Genomic DNA, 19711 nt, shown 5'->3' on the forward strand with positions numbered 1-19711 from the left:
ATGAAATCAAAATAAAAATCAGTTTAAATTACAGGTTGTAACGCAACAAAATAGGAAAACTCCAAGGGGAATGAATACTTTTGCAAGGCACTGTATATGTTTGCTGATTCAAGTGAGCTAGTGTATTCAAACCCGCTGTGGTATTATTTATAATGATTTCATGACTTCACACCTGAATGCCTATACATTAACCTGTAGAAAAAAAGAGGAGGAAGGGAAGCGCTGCTAAGGTACACAATAGTAGATTTTGGGAAACAGAAGTGCTCTTTGGTAAAAGGGGTAAATTTGTCATCAAAAAGGAGGACCAATGCAATCTTAATATAATTAATTAAAATGTATTTATTTGTATGGCATGTTCAATGGAAACAAAGTTTAAAAACTCTGGCGCGTTTTGGCTGCATGGCCTTTGTCAGGGAGTACAAAGAAATTATAATGCAATGTCCTCTTTTGAACAGCTTTTTCCAATCAGCCCTGATTTGAAGAGGGTGGTTACAGAAGCCATTGGACAACACCTAGTAAGCGATACTATACACATTAAAAAGTGAAGTACTGTAGATATGTTATCAAAAAATTAAACTCCAAGCTAGAAGCATCAAAACGCCTAACCTTACATATGACTGGGAAAAGTGCCAAGAATTGGAGAGCCATCTATTCCATAGTACACTAGAACACAGCAAACATGGACAACAACAGTCCAAACATAGCTGAGGGCAATAGAGCAAAATGTCCACTAGATGACAGCAAATGGACCTATCACGACCCTTAAACCAGGGTACTTAGTAGCCTGTAGTTTGTAAATCCAAAAACGTTCCCTTTGGCTTAGTTGTTTAAGACGGTCCCCTTTTCTAATTGAGGCCGGAACATGATCAATACCCATAGCTTGTAGGGAGGCAGGGTTGTCATAGTGTAAGAACTTGTAGTGCCTTGCCATGGGGTAGTCTTCATTGCCTACCTGTATGGCGTACTTGTGTTCCGCTAAGCGGTCTTGAAGGCATCTCTTTGTCCGTCCAATGTAGAACACCTTGCACTGTGGACATTCCAATCTGTAGTTGACATGAGTGGCTTTGCAGTTAATGAAATGCTTGACTTGATACTCAATTTTAGAAGCTGTGTCAACAAAATACTTTTTCTGTGCAATATTTCTGCACTGGTTGCACTGGTTGCATTCAAAAGAGCCCCTCGGTTTGTGGTCTAGCAAAGTTTTTTGAGAGTCCCCAGGAAAATAGCTGTGGACTAATTTGTCATTTAGGGTAGGACATCTCTTAAAGCTTATGACTGGTGGCTCTGGGAAGACTTGGCGTAGTAGCGTATCGCTTTGGATGATTCTCCAATTATTTGATTGATTGAATATTATTTTAATGTTCTCTGCTTCAGTGCTGTATTTTCTAACAAAGTTCACTCTCTCTGATGCATGACGAGCCACTCCCCTTCACAACAAGTTCTCTCTGTGAAGTCGTCTGGCCCTTATACTGTACCTGCATCTTTCAGGACCTGAGCGCTGTAGCCCCGATTCAAGAAGCGATTGTCCAATTCAGCAGATTTGACGCTGTAGTCTGTTTCCACTCTTTGGAATTGGCCATATGGAATGTTCTCTTTTAGCCTTTTGGGGTGAAAGCTGTCTGCCCTCAGAATGGTATTCCCATGTGTAGGCTTCCTAAAGATTGTTGTGTGCAAACTACCTTTGTCATTTTTACTGATGTCAAGGTCCAAAAAATGAATGTTATCCTTGCTGTACTCCATAGTTAGTTTGATGTTATGGTTAATGCTGTTAAGGTATTGGTGGAAGGAAATAAGTTAATCTTCTAATCCGGTCAAAGAACTGGTTTTTAGAAGGATCCGTAATTAAGTAATTTTCTCATTTACCTAAGTACAAACCAGCATAGGAAGGGCTGTAGCAAGCTCCCATGGCACATCCTTTGACCTGTTTAAAAATACGGTCCTGAAAGATAAAGATGTTATGATTAAGAGTCCATTCAGTCAGTGAGACAATGAATTCTGTGAGAGGCGTTTCAGGTCGGGTACTCAAGAAATGGTGCATAGCTGCCAATCCTTGTTCATGTTTAATGGTGGTGTATAGAGACTCCACATCCATGGTGACTAAAAAGGAAGCTGTACCTATATTGTTCAATTGAACACATCTGTGGTATCTTGAAGATGGGAGTGATGGCAAGAAAGGCTTAAAGTAATCAATGTACTTAGAGATGGGTTCTGTCAGACTTTCATTACCACTAATGACTGGTCTGCCTGGGTGGTTTAAGATTCTTGTGGACTTTTGGAAGAAGATAAAAAGAACCCATACGCAGACTGTCATTGAAAATAAATTTGAACTCCTTGTCTGAAATGTAGCCATTCTCCTTAGCTTCTGTGAGGATCCTTCTCAATTCAGTTTTTAGGTCCTATGTAGGGGTTGAAGGTAAGAGATTGGTAGAATTTATCATTGTCTAATTGACGGTAGGCTTCTGTCACATATTTGTCTTTACTCCACACTACTGTAGCACCACCTTTATCTGCTTTTTTAACCACAATCCATTCATTTTTGGACAATGATTGAACTGCATTCCTCTGTCTTAGAAAGATTACGTTGCGCTTGGTTAGAGTCAATTTTACCCTTAAACAGATTCTCCATATCAATTCACCTTCTTGGCAAATGTATTTAGTGTGGCATTCTGGACAATGGGGCAAAAGGTGAACTTGGGCTTAAAAGGTGTTTTTGAGGGCACAGAAACTACCTGACCTGAAACACTAGTGTCCATAGTTGGAGAGATTTTTTTCTTGTACAAGGCCTTCAGATGTAGATTCCTGTAGAAACGAAATAAGACAATCTTTGTATTGAATTCATTCGTTGAGTATGTGGGGGCAAAGGACAGTCGTTTAGACAAGACCATTAACACGATCATCAGAAAGGGGTTCTCCAGAAATGTTGATCACAGCCTTGTTCTGGTCCTGCTCCGTGTGGTTGGACAGTCTTGATTTCTTCCTCCCCCTCTGTGTTGGCCTCTTCTGCATCCTCTCCCTCTCTTGTTGGGGAACCTGCGTGGCTCCTCTTCCTGGTCTAAAAAATCTTGGGAGGAGCCGGCCTCTGACTGTCTGGGTTGACCCTCATCGTCACTGCTCGTAAAGTTGAAGGAAACACATCTAGGCTTCCTCCTCTGTGGATGTGATTCTGAATTCTTGCGGGTTGGTTTTCTCCAGGCAAAGACCTTGCCATCTCTATAATCTACTTCATCTCTTCAAAATTGTCTTAGCTTGTCTTGCTTGAATGTCAGAGTGAATGTGTCTATTTTCTCTTTCAAGATCTCATCACATTGTGCTTTGTTCAAATTGTCACTGTGTTCAGTGATTTTACTTTTTACTTCTTCAATTTCTGTTTGGACTACTTGTCTGTCCTTTTTAGCTTCCTTTATAGCTTCCTTTTAGCGTCCTCTTTTCTCTACAGTAACGTTTGCTTATTCAAAATGAGTAAAAATGTTTATTGTATTGTGTGTTGCTGTTTTAATTTGGGAAAAGTGTGCGTAATGAAAACACTTTTGCTGCTTTGTATTTCTATTCTTCCTTGCTTGTGACATTATAATCTTTCTCATTTTATCACTGCATTTGTCTGCTGCTGTAGAAGAGCTCTCTTTCTCTCCCTCTCGTTCTACGAATATGTAGGTGATAGACATGTTGTGTATTTCATTTCGTTTTTAATGAAAATATGTCAATCATTATTTGAATATGTTGGTAACCCGTTGTATAAAAGTGATAATGCCTTGGAAGCCGCTGTTTGGAGGATATATTGGTATAGGTGTTGTTTCGTCTCTGGCCGGAGACGAAAATGGACAAAAAAAAGTGTGTGTGATGTGTAGGCCCACTGAGTGTACATTTTGAACCTTGTTTGAAGTCAGTAGGTCACATAACCAAGGACCTATTGAAATGAGAAAATTTTAAAAATGAATGTAAAAACATGTGAGATGAAAATGGACAAACTAAAGGGTGTGCAATGTGTAGGCCCACTGATTGAACATTCTGAACCTTGTTTGAGTCCAGTAGGTCACATGACCAAGGAGCTATTGAAATTTTGAAAAATTCATGTAAAATCATTTGAGATTGACAAGGGACAAACTAAAGGGTGTGCAATATAGAAGGGTAGTCACTGGACATTCTGAACCTTGTTTGAGTCCGGTAGGTCACATGACCAAGGAGCTATTGAAATTAGAAAGTTGGATAAATTCATGTAAAAACGTGTGAGATGAAAATGGACAAACTGAAGGGTGTGCATTGTGTAGGCCCACTGAGTGTACATTATGTACCTTGTTTGAAGTCAGTAGGTCACATGACCAAGGAGCTATTGAAATGTGAAAGTTTGAAAAATTCATGTAAAATCGTGTGAGATGAAAAGGGACAATCTAAAGGGTGTGCAATGTGTAGGCCCACCGAGTGTACATTCTGAACTTTGTTTGAGGTCAGTAGGTCACATGACCAAGGAGCTATTGAAATTTGATTGTAAAAAATGTTTGTACTTTTTTACGCTCCCTAACTAATTCAACTAGGAATACAAAATTCTGCTCACATTTCCACATGTTTATTAGCTTTGCAAAGCAAAATAATGTCCAAATCGTGAAAATAAGTCCTGTGCAATGTTGTGCGCAATTTTTCCAACATCATGAGACTTATTTGGAGTCTGTGGCTCAAGTGGTTTGAAAGCTATTGAGGTTTGAAAGTGCGAATATCCGTTGAATATTCAATCTGAAACTGTTTTTACCTCAGCGTTGATCAGAGGAGCTAGTCAACAACACAGCTAACACAATAACTTCAAATTGAAGCTGGAAAGACTGCAAACTAGCTGCACTTCGGTTCATTTGACCTTTTTTCAATTGACATTTCTTTATATATATCCATAAAAATGATGCCAGTTGATTCATGATTTTGACTGGCTAAGAAATGTTGTCTGTCTAGTCCCGACTCCCGACCCTTACAAGTTCATTACTATGAGACAGCTGGAGATCGAATTTGGAGATCGAATTTGAATTTTGAAACACTGTTGCAAATGTCAGAGAGATAGACTGCAAGGTTTATATAAATCTCTGCTGTTGAAAACGAAATATTAGTCTAAAATAAATAATAATGACAACATGTCTAGATGCTTTTTACAGTGGAGATTAAGTTTATGACTTGCCTGGCTGGGCTGATGAGAGTGGATTGCGCAGTTAGATGGAACAGAGTAAATAGATTTAGCCGTGGAATAGACACTGGCTGAAATGTACTTTTAACCCATCAGCATTCAGGATTAGACCCACCCGTTGTATAATTGGCATTATAAACTGTGTGGTTATTTTCCAAAGATTGACGTGTGAATCGTGGGATGTTAAGTCTACTTTTGACAATGTTGTTTATTATATGAATACACGATGGCTAATATTTTACTTTGCTTAATAGTGAATATCATGGCTACATGTGGCATGGGAATATTCGGATCCATACAGAATTCGAGCAGTGCGTGTTCTCCATCTGTTTACCATTGACAGAACGTGACGTACTCAAAATGCGACCAATAGGAATGCACAAGGATTATATATTTATAAAGCCAGTGGGTACTACCAACGCGTGCTTGTTTCAAATAATTTTACACGTTCAGCTGCCGGCAGTGTACTCGGTAGGTGCGCTCTAAACAAAGCTGAGTTTGCGAAGCGAGAACACTGGAAAGCGCATCTTCCAAGACAGAGAAAAGGTGAACGTGAAGGGACCTCTCGTCAATTCTGATCTATGGAGCGCCCAAAACAGAGTCACGAAAATCAAGCTGACAGTAGACCGACTACAAACGAAAGTTCTCTAAACGGACACTTTGACGGCTTGGTAAAAAAAGACACCCGGAATGTGGGATGTCAAGGGACGGGGACCGCCGGTGAGTCGAGTTCGCACACAGGGTCGTCAGTCGTGGAAAACTGGAAGCATGAGCGCACCCGAAGTATAGAAGACAACGAGATGAGCTTGCCTAGTCTGGCGGCTGCCTACACCACTATTATCCGGGGACTCGGGGAAGACCCGCAAAGACAGGGACTTCTCAAAACTCCGTGGAGAGCCGCAACTGCGATGCAGTTCTTCACCAAGGGATACCAGGAGAAAATAATAGGTGAGTCAGTTCGGAATGCCCTTTGTCAAAACTCCATTATTGGCAACAATCTCCTATGTTGGCAAAAAAGTGACATCTCACCTTTTAATTTACCTGAGATTTACATGTGGTATTTAGATGTCATTGACTTGGTTACCTAACTCATCTAAGACCTATGCAAATATGACATTTTATGGTGCTTATCTGACCATTACCCATCTATATACAGTACCAGTCAAAAGTTTGGACACACCTACTCATTCCAGTGTTTTTCTGTATTTGTACTATTTTCTTTATTTAGCTATTTTCTACATTGTAGAATAATAGTGAAGACATCAAAACTATGAAATAACACATATGGAATCATGTCGTAACCAAAAGTTTTTAACAAATCAAAACCAGCTTCATGAGGTAGTCACCTGGAATGCATTTCAATTAACAGGTGTGCCATGTTAAACGTTAATTTGTGGAATGTATTTCCTTCTTAATGCGTTTGAGCCAATCAGTTGGGGAGGGAGGGGTATTATACAGAAGATAGCCCTATTTGGTAAAAAAAACAAGTCCATATTATGGCAAGAACAGCTTAAATAAGCAAAGAGAAACGACAGTCCATCATTACTTTAAGACATGAAGGTCAGTCAATCCGGAAAATGTCAAGAACTTTGTTTTTGCGAGTGCACTTGAAGAAATGTTCAATCAAGCGCTATGATGAAACTCTCTCATGAGGACCGCCACAGGAAAGGAAGACCCAGAGTTACCTCTGCTGCAGAGGATAAGTTCATTAGAGTTACCAGCCTCAGAAATTGCAGCCCAAATAAATGCTTCAGAGTTCAAGTAACAACACATCTCAACATCAACTGTTCAGACGAGACTGCGTGAATCAGGCCTTCATGGTTGTATAGCTGTACAATATTCATTATAAGAGCTACAGATTCATATTTAGTGCTGAGCTGTACAAAATAGTAAATCATTATTGGCACTGGAGAGACCGAATTCACTCAAATAATAAGAAATATTAAATTGACCAATGTGATTTAGGCAGTCGTAGATAAAGACTACATCAAGAAGGAAGGATGCACAATCTATGTTCATCATACATTTATAGACAAGTAACCCAACCCTACTAGAAATATGGTGTTGTATCTCAGATTCTCAATTGATGTACTTTCCCCCCATCCATCTGTAAAATCCCCCTTTCTACACAATACCCCCATCCATCCCTCCATCCTTACAAAATAAATCACGTGCACATCCAGGCTAAACAAATCCCCTGGTCATCCTGACCAGACCATATTGGTTCTCTTTTCCACGGTTGGGACTGTTTTAGTGGTGGAGCTGCCCCTCTGAATATTATTACCCCTCACCCTACCCTCCTCCTCTCATCTGGAGTTGGTTTCATGTGGAGCACTTTGAGGCTCTGTGTATTACATTTTGAGAGAGAGACACACACACAAGGAATGTGTTAGTAGCGCTCTCCGGAGCATAAAAACATGCATCTGGAATAGCTTGAGAATGCTTGGAACCTGCCTGGTTTATATGTATGTACTCAATGCTCTTTCCCCCCCTGTTTGAGGTATGTGTGGTTTGGGAACATGAGGGGACGAACCAAACTGTAAACCCTGCAAAAAGTGAAGAGTCGTGATATGTGTGTGTTCAGCACAGACATCAGTGGTGGTCTTCTCCCCCTTTTTGGGTTGGCTCTTATTTTGCACCACCTCTTTGTTTAAACGCGCAATGCGGGACTAGCACATGCCGTGTGTGTGTGTGTGTGTGTGTGTGTGTGTGTGTGTGTGTGTGTGTGTGTGTGTGTGTGTGTGTGTGTGTCTTCAATAGGGCCGGGACTATACCAGTATAGCGATACGGGTTAGTATCATGGAAAGGAAACAAACCTCATTATGTTGTCATCCAGAGTCACATTTATTTATTTTCCAAGCACTCAATATTTTACATACAGCAGGTTTTTAAAGGAGCGAAGAATTGTCTGCTTCTTGTCATTTATTTTTTTTCGCGATACTGGTATCGTCCCGGCCCTAGTCTTCATGTGTCTTTGTGTGTGCTCATGAGTGACTAGGGAATACAGGAAGTGAGTTTGAATGATGCAGGACTGGATCTTCTTACTCCAACAGTGGACACACACAGACTATTTGTAAAAATTCTCACTTGGTCATAGAATTTCCATTTAAAATCCCTTTTTGCTGACCAAGACTGTCATTTTCATGTGCTAATAAAAACATTCACTCATGTTTGATGTGCAAGACAGACTGTGCCCAAAAGGGTGTGTAAAGGAATGAAAATCAATCCCTATGATGCTCTGTCCTTATTTTCATATAGTGCATTATACAGTTTATAAGGCCTGGTCATAATGCCCTATGAATCTAGTTGCATTGTTTATATGCTATTGGGCAGTTATTAGCACCTATGTCATGCATGAAGAATAGCTCATAATGTGTTATAAATGTGCTTATAATACATTGAAGTGGGTATTCATAGGAAGTGTTACTGTTCATATTATCCTATGCGCTTATAATGCATTATGAAGATAGCATCATACACTAACACATGAATACCATGTGCTTATAAAGCATTGTTTAGGAATTATTACCTTTCATGTTTATGTATGATGCTATCAACACTCACAGGCCGGCTCATAGCCTGTGGCAAAAATGAGGACATGAACAACATGTATAGGCCAATCAAAAGGTTCTTTATTGTAAACCAAAAACTATTAACTTTAAACAAAGAAAAGGGAATGAGGCGTGGAAATGTCATAATGTAGGGTGTAGGTAAGGTGCATGGATGCATGAATCTGTGTGAACATGACTGAGTGGAAACGAAGTAAACCTACAAGGGAACCAACAAAACAGGATCATACCTGGAGGAGCAGGGAGAGAGTGGTTAGTGAAGCAGTTTTAAATACCCTGAGCCCAGGTGGCTCCAATCACGCCAGCTCCAATCACTAACGACCCTCCTCTGCTTGCAGGAGGAACCGCCCCTGCACTGCAGAGGAGGGGCCGTGACAACACACATGACCTTCCAAGAAAAATCTGAATGACAGATCCTTCAGAAGTGCAGAGGCCTGTAATTTGAATTTGAACAGAGGCCTGTAAGCAATATGCATGATCTCTCCTTTCACCTAATTAGGAGGTATCCTTCCATGTGGACTCCTCTTTTATAAAGAAAGAAAAGCCCACACTAGGAGCCATTCATTGAGATTGATGGAGGAGTGGGAGGCTGTGTAATACTGTCATTATCTCGGTCACTTGGGAAGACTGGCCTCAGGCTTTAATGTTGTCATTAGGTGTTGAAGTGAAGGGGCAGGGGGAGGACAGCACTCCATCAGAGGGTTGAGAGAGAGTGGGGGATGAGGGAGAGAAAGGGATAGAGAGGAGAGAGCAAAGACTGGGAAAGGGAGACCGTGAAATGGGTAGGATGAGGAGAGAAGAGGATGAGAGGGAAAGGGAGAGCGTGAGAAAGCTGAGTATGAGCCAACCCCTCTGCTTGACATTGAACAATTTGAGGTATAACCATAGAGACTCATTTTGTGTATGAGGTTGTTTGTGTTGGTGTCATAATGTTTGTGATTGTGCATGTGTGCCTGCGTGCGTGTTTGTGATTGTGTGTGTTTGTCTGAGATGACTTGGGGAGATGCTGATTTGGTTTCCTGTTCTTTTCCTGTGTGTGTGTGTGTGTGTGTGTGTGTGTGTGTGTGTGTGTGCGCGCGCGCATCAGAATAGCGGTGGCTGCATCATGTTATGGGTATGCTTATAATCGTTAAGGACTGGAGGGTTTTTCAGGATACAAAATCAATGTAATGGAGCTAAGCACAGGCAAAATCCTAGAGGAAAACCTGGTTCAGTCTGCTTTCCACGAGACACTGGGAGATGAATTCACCTTTCAGCAGGACTATAACCGAAAACACAAGGCCAAATCTACACTGGAGTTGCTTACCAAGAAGACAGTCAATGTTCCTGAGTGGCCGAGTTACAGTTTTGACATAAATCTATGGCAAAACCTGAAAATGGTTGTCTAGCAATAATCAACAACACATTTGACAGAACTTGAAGAATTGTAATAAAATAATCAGCAAATGTTCCACAATCCAGGTGTAGAAAGCTCTTTGAGACTTACAGAGAAAGACTCTGCTGCCAAAGGTGCTTCTACACAGTATTGACGAGGGTATGAATACTTATGTAAATTCGATATTTCTGTATTTCATGTTCAATAAATTTGTTAAAATGTAAAAAATATTTTCACTTTGTCATTATGGGGTATTGTGTGTAGATGGGCGAGTTTTTTAAATTTTTTATTTAATTGAACCATTTTGAATTCAGGCTGTAATGCAACAAAATGTGAAATAAGTCAAGGTATATAAATACTTTCTGAAGGCATAGGTCTAAACATGCATAGTCCGTCATCGAAACTTGGTTAGATGGTGATGACACTTATCACACCCTACGATGTATGGAGAACCTATTACCGTTTTATTTTGTTGTTGTTAGCCATGATCTCATCATCATGGCACCCAAACCTGGCAGCTGCTGCTCATTCAGGCAACGAGACGGCAACACTGCAACAACCCCACAGGGCCCTGAAGCAACAAGTCAGACAGTTGGCTTACCACAGAAACGTTCCTCCCAACCTCCGTATATAGGCGACCAGGAAATTAAAAACCTCAGTCAGGGAGAAAGGAGGGCGCGTCCCCACAAACCGATATAACCGTTAGATTTATTTAAGCAATTATGAGCTCCGCTACGAGGGAAAACAAAACAAAGAGTGGTAGGCATATATGGGGTCGAAACATAATTACAGTGTTTGCCAGAGAGAAACAACAGTATTTGCCCCCTTTTCTGATTTTCTCTATTTTTGCAACCAAAACCTAATATTAGATAATTGGAACCCGTGTGAACAAATTAGACGATGTTGAGACTTATTTCATTTATTTAAATTATGTAACACCCAATGCCACTGTGTGAAAAACCAATTGTCCCCTTACACTCAATAACTGGTTGTGCCACCTTTAGCTGCAATGACTGCATTCAAACGCTTCCTGTAGATGTTGATCAGTCTCACATCCCTGTGGAGGAATTTTGGCCCACTCTTCCATGCAGCACTGCTTTCACTCAGCGACATTTGTGGGTTTTTGAGCATGAACTACTCGTTTCAGAAGGTCCAACATTTCAATTGGATTTAGGTCTAGACTTTGACTTGGGCATTGCAGAACCTTGAATTTGTTGCTTTTCAGCCATTCTAATGTAGACTTTCTTGTCTGTTTTGGTCATTGTCTTGCTGCATGACCCAGCTGGCTTCAGTTTTAGCTCACGGATGGATGGCCTGACATTCTCCCTGGATGGGACACCAGATGCTGTTGGAAGTGGTGTTGGAGGGCCAATAGGAGGCACTCTTATCGCTGGTCATCTTTTAAAAAAAATGTTATCCCAATTCCCCAGGACATTGCATTTACATTTACATTTAAGTCATTTAGCAGACGCTCTTATCCAGAGCGACTTAAAAATTGGTGCATTCACCTTATGATATCCAGTGGAACAACCACTTTACAATAGTTCATCTAAATCTTTTGGGGGGGGGGGGGGGGTTAGAAGGATTACTTTATCCTATCCCAGGTATTCCTTAAAGAGGTGGGGTTTCAGGTGTCTCCGGAAGGTGGTGATTGACTCCGCTGTCCTGGCGTCGTGAGGGAGCTTGTTCCACCATTGGGGTGCCAGAGCAGCGAACAGTTTTGACTGGGCTGAGCGGGAACTGTGCTTCCTCAGAGGTAGGGAGGCGAGCAGGCCAGAGGTGGATGAACGCAGTGCCCTTGTTTGGGTGTAGGGCCTGATCAGAGCCTGAAGGTATGGCGGTGCCGTTCCCCTCACAGCTCCGTAGGCAAGCACCATGGACTTGTAGCGGATGCGAGCTTCAACTGGAAGCCAGTGGAGAGAGCGGAGGAGCGGGGTGACGTGAGAGAACTTGGGAAGGTTGAACACCAGACGGGCTGCGGCGTTCTGGATGAGTTATAGGGGTTTAATGGCACAGGCAGGGAGCCCAGCCAACAGCGAGTTGCAGTAATCCAGACGGGAGATGACAAGTGCCTGGACTAGGACCTGCGCCGCTTCCTGTGTGAGGCAGGATCGTACTCTGCGAATGTTGTAGAGCATGAACCTACAGGATCGGGTCACCGCCTTGATGTTAGTGGAGAACGACAGGGTGTTGTCCAGGGTCACGCCAAGGTTCTTAGCACTCTGGGAGGAGGACACAAGGGAGTTGTCAACCGTGATGGTGAGATCATGGAACGGGCAGTCCTTCCCCGGGAGGAAGAGCAGCTCCGTCTTGCCGAGGTTCAGCTTGAGGTGGTGAGCCGTCATCCACACTGATATGTCTGCCAGACATGCAGAGATGCGATTCGCCACCTGGTTATCAGAAGGGGGAAAGGAGAAGATTAATTGTGTGTCGTCTGCATAGCAATGATAGGAGAGACCATGTGAGGATATGACAGAGCCAAGTGACTTGGTGTATAGTGAGAATAGGAGAGGGCCTAGAACAGAGCCCTGGGGGACACCAGTGGTGAGAGCACGTGGTGCGGAGACAGATTCTCGCCACGCCACCTGGTAGGAGCGACCTGTCAGGTAGGACGCAATCCAAGCGTGGACAGCGCCGGAGATGCCCAGCTCGGAGAGGGTGGAGAGGAGGATCTGATGGTTCACAGTATCAAAGGCAGCAGATAGGTCTAGAAGGATGAGAGCAGAGGAGAGAGAGTTAGCTTTAGCAGTGCGGAGAGCCTCCGTGACACAGAGAAGAGCAGTCTCAGTTGAATGCCCAGTCTTGAAACCTGACTGATTAGGATCAAGAAGGTCATTCTGAGAGAGATAGCAGGAGAGCTGGCCAAGGACGGCACGTTCAAGAGTTTTGGAGAGAAAAGAAAGAAGGGATACTGGTCTGTAGTTGTTGACATTGCCCTGTGTAAGGTGCCGTCTTTCGGGTGGGATGTTAAACGGATGTCCTAACTCTCTGTGATCACTAAAGATCCCATGGCACTTGTAGGGGTGTTAACCCCGGTGTCCTTACTAAATTCCCAATCTGGCCCTCATACCATCATGGCCACCTAATCATCCCCATCTTCCAATTGGCTCATTCATCCCCACTCCTCTCCCCTGTAACTATTCCCTAGGTCATTGCTGTAAATGAGAATGCGTTCTCAGTCAACTTACTTGGTAAAATAAGGGTTAAATAAAGTAGAGCGCCACCATTGGGTAAATTTTATTTTTATTTTGGAACAGTGACATTTCAAACCTAGACTTTCAAATCTCTTATTCCCCAACATGGGTACAATTGGGGGTTTTGCCTTGTGAAAGCCTAACACTGTAAGATCATATTTTATAACTTAGCCAGTCATCTTGGCAGTAGAACAAGCTTTCAAATCATTCCCACCTGATCCAGATTGCGATTTAGAATAGACCGTTTTGGATTGTGTAATTGTGTGATGGCAGGGATGTGTTCCAAATGAAACAACTACAAGTGTAGTTGCTCTAGTTCCTCAACGGCACAGCTAGGAGAGTTAAAAAAAGTACCTTTTTATAGTTGAAGACTTTTCTATGAGTCATAAGTGCTTTGAAATTGATTAGGAACTGTTCACACTTTGGAGAGGCGTGTGTGGCCACTTGGGGACACCAGTTAGTCCTCTCACTCAAACCCTTGTAATTGTTTTGGTCTTATGTTGCACCTACTCCACATTTTCCAGGAATAGTCTTATCATATTACTGAATATATCCAGAGTATTTTCAGATTTCTTTATCAACAAATGCTTCAAAAAGTACATTAAATGTAAAATGTACATAAAATCAACAGTGTAATGTTTGGATTCAGTCTTGTCAGGTGAACTGTTGTCTACTCACCTTTGGTCTAATAATTTTCCCATTATTTCCAAACTGTTCCCTTTCAAATGCTGCCATGGTTATGCATATGCTTTTCATATTTCTTCTGTAAGAATAATTTCAATTTAGCCCTAGAGTTCTTCAAGGCTATACGCTGACCTTTTTTACAAGGAGCACGTGAAAAATAGAGGTGCACACAAAGATATTAAGGAGCACAATAAAAATATTTGCGATATTCATTTCTTAATTTTTCTAGGCACACTGGTGCTCCTAAACTAAAATTCCAGGTCGCACAGTAAAATATTTAGGAACATATATGAGTAAAATGGTCACACTGTAGAGCTCTGTTCTGCATGGAAGTGTGTCTCTCGCTCACTCAAATGCTAGGCCTACTATAGGTCCTATTTCTGCAACATTCAAATGTACAAACATTATTGATTTTGATTTTAGCGTGTATTGATGGTTTAACGAGACATCAGCTGGTGATAATATAGTGCCGTCGATAGTTGCAGGAGGCCCGTTGTTATTTGATTATATTCCAATTGGCTACATTCTGTAGGCTATCCGCTAGCCTAATCAATGTCACATAATGAAAGGTGTGAAAACCGATAATGGGCTTCTGTGTTCCCATGGCTGAGATGATGAGCTGATTTGGGCCCTCAGTTGATTGACAGATGTAGGCCTACTGTAAAACAAACTTTCCTCCAGTGTGGATGCTCGTCCACTTTTGATAGTTAGGCTACAGTATGTATAATTTGTCAATATAGTTTTGGTCTTTGGTGTGATTGAAAGCCTGTATTGTTTGGCTTTAATATTTCATTTTGTAAAGCTGTGAAGGTGTTTATGCATTTGAGCTTATCCAAAGGCGATTTCGTTGAGCTGTGACACTTTTGTTTGATGTGTAAATTGTCAGACTATTCATTTTACCTCTTGAAAATAGTGAAATAAATGCAATTAACTTGTGGGCCTAATGAAGGCTCAGCCTAGTCACTATCGCAAACTCTTGAGGCTCAGCGCCGGAGCGTGCTGCTTAGACCACTGTGCTACAGCAATTCACAATGCTTTGGCAAGTACTAAGAATACTATGAATACTGAGGATACATGGGCGGGTTGTTTTGTATTATTTTGGTTAACGCTTTACTTGACACCCATAACCATGTCATGATATGTCATAACACCTGACCTAACTTGTCATAACCTGTTAAAATATGGTCATAAGACTGTCATGGCACATATATTTAGACCTGTTGTGATATACTCTATATTGTGTTATTTTATGGCTGGTTATGACACCTACATAAGAGTGTGTAAACCTACCACAGTAGTTATTTTATGACTGGTTAAAGGTCTTACTCACATCGGCTACAGAGACCGTGATCACACAGTCGTCCGGAACAGCTGAGGCTTCATGTATGCTTCAGTGTTACATGCCTCGATGGAAGCATAGAAGTTGTTTAGCTCGTCTGGTAGGCTTGTGTCGCTGGGCAGCTCATGGCTGTGCTTCCCTTTGTAGTCTGTAATAGTTTGCAAGCCCTGCCACATCCGAACGAGCATCGGAGCCGGTGTAGTACGACTCAAACTTAGTCCTGTATTGATGCTTTGCCTGTTTGATGGTTCGTCGGAGAGCATACGGATTTCTTATAAGCTTCCGGGTTAGAGTTCCGCCTCTTGAAAGCGGCAGCTCTGCCCTCTAGCTCAGTGCGGATGTTGCCTGTAATCCATGGCTTCTGGTTGGGGTATGTACGTACGGTCACTGTGGGGATGACGTCATCGATGCAATTATTGATGAAGCCGGTGACTGATGTGGTGTGCTCCTCAATGCCATTGGAAGAATCCCGGAACTTATCCCAGTCTGTGCTAGCAAAACAGTCCTGTAGCTTAGCATCCGCTTCATCTGACCACTTTCTTATTGACCGAGTCACTGGTGCTTCCTGCGTTTGTTTTTGCTTGTAAGCAGGAATCAGGAGGATAGAATTATGGTCAGATTTGCCAAATGGAGGGCGAGGGAGAGCTTTGTACCCGTCTCTGTGTGTTGAGTAAAGGTGGTGTAGAGTTTTTTATTTTTTATTTATTTACTATTTATAAAAGAATTTACCCCTCTGGTTGCACATTCAACATGCTGGTAGAAATGAGGTAAAACGGATTTGAGTTTCCCTGCATTAAAGTCTCCGGCTACTAGGAACGCCGCATCTGGATGAGCGTTTTCCTGTTTGTTTATGGCTGTTTATGGCTCATGGAGTGCGGTCGTAGTGCCAGCATCGGTTTGTGGTGGTATATAGACAGCTACGAAAAATACAGATGAAAACTCTCTGGGTAAATAGTGTGGTCTACAGCTTATCATGAGATACTCTACCTCAGGCCAGCAAAACCTCGAGACTTCCTTAGATTTTGTATACTAGCAGTCGTTTACAAATATACATAGACCGTCACCACTTGTCTTACCAGAGGCCGCTGTTCTATCCTGCCGAAAAAGCTTAAAACCCGTCAGCTGTATGATATTGATGTCGTCGTTCAGCCACGGCTCGGTGACACATAAGATATTGCAGTTTTTAATGTCCCGTTTTTAGGATATACTTGATTGTAGTTCGTCTATTTTATTATCGATCGATTGTACGTTGGCTAATAGGACCTTCTCTCAAGAGAGAAGCACGAAATTTAACTTCACTAAACTTTCGACAGTTTTCCACTTTAGTTAACACTATCGACGTTTTCACTCTACTGTGGAAATTCTGATCAAATAAACACAATATTAGCCACGTTTAATGTAATATACCGAAACAAAACAAACAAGATTGCAAGATTTAGCATGCTAAACTAACTGTGCAAGATATTTTCTTTTAGGCAGAGCGCATTGGAGTAGGATTCTATTGCATTGACAGGCACGACTAGACTCAGGCACATACTCTACACAGACCTGTGCGCCATAACCAATCAGAGCTGCAGTAGGCCTATATGCAAATAGCCATTGGCATTTATGGATCTGTGCCATTTATCTTTGAACTGGACTGTGTTTAGTCATGAGTAGTTGTGCTTGTTTTGAGATCAAAGTGAGAGCTGTGTGTAGCCACCTGTGCACATTTGTTCATATTCTTTGCTAATTAGTGAGTTATTAGCCCAGTTATAGCTCATTTCTAGACAGTGGGGGAGTTTGCCTCCAACAAGTGCACAAAATGTGTGTTTAAAAGGGCAAGTGTTGTATTTTGAGACGTCTTGAATAAGCTAAGTAGCCAATAGGCAGAGGGTAGCATAATTTGTCTGATTCTCTGTAATAATGGTATGGGAATAATAATGAATTTTAATTTGTTAAAATTTTAACATGTTAAAATGTTATGGAGTGCGTTTTTTTTCTCCATTGTTTTTGATGGTAGGCTACCCTGGTAGGCCTATATTATGATCAAATAGCCACAGTTGTCTACTTGGCCACTGTTAAAACTTTCATTTAAAGAGGGTACAACCTCAATGTTCACAGTAAATGCGCGCTGGAAGTTTTCACAAAGTTCAAGTTTGCACTCTGCAGACCTGAAATTTACTCCGGGCCGACATTTATTTTAGGGAACATTGGTTATGACACCTACATAAGTGTCAAAACCCACAAAACCTACCACACAAGGCAAAACATTCCATTACACTATAGCCTACGTGTCAACAGTATGTTTATGTTATATGATGTTGTTTTTTTATTAACAAAATACAATTATCACTGTAATTGCACACACATTGATGTTAGACATGCACCTACCCCAATGCTCTGTATGTGATGACTGGGATGAATGCAGGAGCAGAGTTCAGGAGCAGGACAAGACACCCTCTTTTTGATTGATGGCTGATTTAAGGGCCTGTACCTGATAGTCCTATCTAGCTTATATGATTATGTTGGTCATCATGCTTCTTGACAGTGTCATAAAGTTTATTTTCTACATGTTATTTAAAACATGTTGAAAAGAACATGACTGTAAAGAATGTATTACAACAAAAACTATAAAGGATTTAATGAGCAAACTTTAAAATGAAACTTCTTGGCAGGGAAATAACTCATTTGAATAGCTGTGGGTTTTGACACTTATGTAGGTGTCATAACCAGCCATAAAATAACACAATATATGTCACAACAGGTGTAAATATATGGGTCATGACAGTGTTATAACCATATGACAGGTTATTTCAAGTTATGACATGGTTATGACCTTGTCATCTCATCTTATGACACTGGGTGTCAAGTAATGTGTTACCTTATTTGGTATAATAAGACATTATAAAAAAAAAATTCTTCCTATTGCTTCCCTTCAACATAAAAAAAATGATGAAACATACAGTACCAGTCAAAAGTATGGACACACCTACTCATTCAAGGGTTTTTCTTTAGTTGTACTATTTTCTACATTGTAGAATAATAGTGAAGAAGACATCAAAACTATGAAATAACACATGGAATCATGTAGTAACCAAAAAAGTGTTTAACAAATCAAAATATATTTGGGATTTTAGATTCTTCAAAGTAGCCAACCTTTGCCTTGATGACAGCTTTGCACACTCTTGGCATTCTCTCAACCAGCTTCACCTGGAATGCTTTTCCAACAGTCTTGAAGGAGTTCCCACATATGCTGGGCACTTGTTGGCTGCTTTTCCTTCACTCTGCAGTCCAACTCATCCCAAACCATCTCAATTGTGTTGAGGTTGGGTGATTTGTGAAGGCCAGGCCATCTGATGCAGCACTCCATCACTCTCCTTCTTGGTCAAATAGCCCTTACACAGCCTGGAGGTGTGTTGGGTCATTGCCCTGTTGAAAAACAAATGACAGTCCCACTAAGCGCAAACCAGATGGGATGGCGTATCGCTGCAGAATGCTGTGGTAGCCATACTGGTTAAGTGTGCCTTGAATTCTAAATAAATCACTGACAGTGTCACCAGCAAAGCACCATCACACTTCCTCCTCCATGCTTCACGGTGGGAACCCCACATGCAGAGATCATCTGTTCACCTACTCTGCGTCTCACAAAGACACAGCAGTTGGAAGCAAAAAGTTGGACTCATCAGACTATGTTCAGATATTCAAATTTCCACCTGCGACGAAAGATGGCACAACCAATTATTGAGTGTAAGGGGGCAATTACTTTTTCACACGGCGGCATTGGGTGTTGCGTAACTTTTTGTTTATTAAATAAATTAAAGCAGTATCAATATGTTGTGTTATTTGTTCACTCAGGTTCCCTTCATCTAATATTAGGTTTTGGTTGAAGATCTATGCAAACAGAGAATCAGAAAGTCGGTAAATACTTTATCACGGCACTGTATGTCATATGGGATGGAGGCAGAGTGATTTAGGTTGGGGGGGCTGTCTCATCTGAGTGTCTCGTCAAGGGTCTCGGAGCTTTATGGTGACGACTCGATGGCCCTCGCACTCATCCGTCTCACTCTCATTTTCTTTTGCTTCCGCAGATGTACTGAACGATGCCATCTTCGACGAGGACCACGATGAGATGGTTATCGTGAAGGACATCGACATGTTCTCCATGTGCGAGCACCACCTGGTGCCCATCTTTGGCAGGGTAATATCACACACACACACACACACCTATGCCCCTATCAGCACCACAGATCCACACCAGTCCAAAGGTGTACAATTTAATCACCAGTTATGGAGTATCTCTTCCAGAGGTGAGACCAAGTCATTGTTTTACAAGTCACAAGTAAGTCTCAAGTCTTAGCGCTCAAGTCAAGTCCCAAGTCAAGACAGGCAAGTCCGAGTCAAGTCTCA

The 19711-nt window shown here is 41.6% G+C and overlaps 1 protein-coding gene across 1 annotated transcript in view; it reads left to right on the forward strand.

Moving 5' to 3' along the window:
• Positions 1–5562: 5562 nt before the first annotated feature.
• LOC115162624 (GTP cyclohydrolase 1) overlaps positions 5563–19711 on the forward strand; it is a 42907-nt gene continuing 28758 nt past the window's right edge. Inside the window, exons 1-2 of the mRNA XM_029714099.1 lie at positions 5563–6109; positions 19393–19502. Coding sequence (XP_029569959.1) covers positions 5743–6109; positions 19393–19502 — 477 coding nt within the window. The 5' untranslated portion in view covers positions 5563–5742. The remainder of the gene's footprint in view (positions 6110–19392; positions 19503–19711) is intronic.

The sequence above is a fragment of the Salmo trutta genome, chromosome 25 (assembly GCF_901001165.1).
Source record: "Salmo trutta chromosome 25, fSalTru1.1, whole genome shotgun sequence".
NCBI classification, from domain to species: domain Eukaryota; kingdom Metazoa; phylum Chordata; class Actinopteri; order Salmoniformes; family Salmonidae; genus Salmo; species Salmo trutta.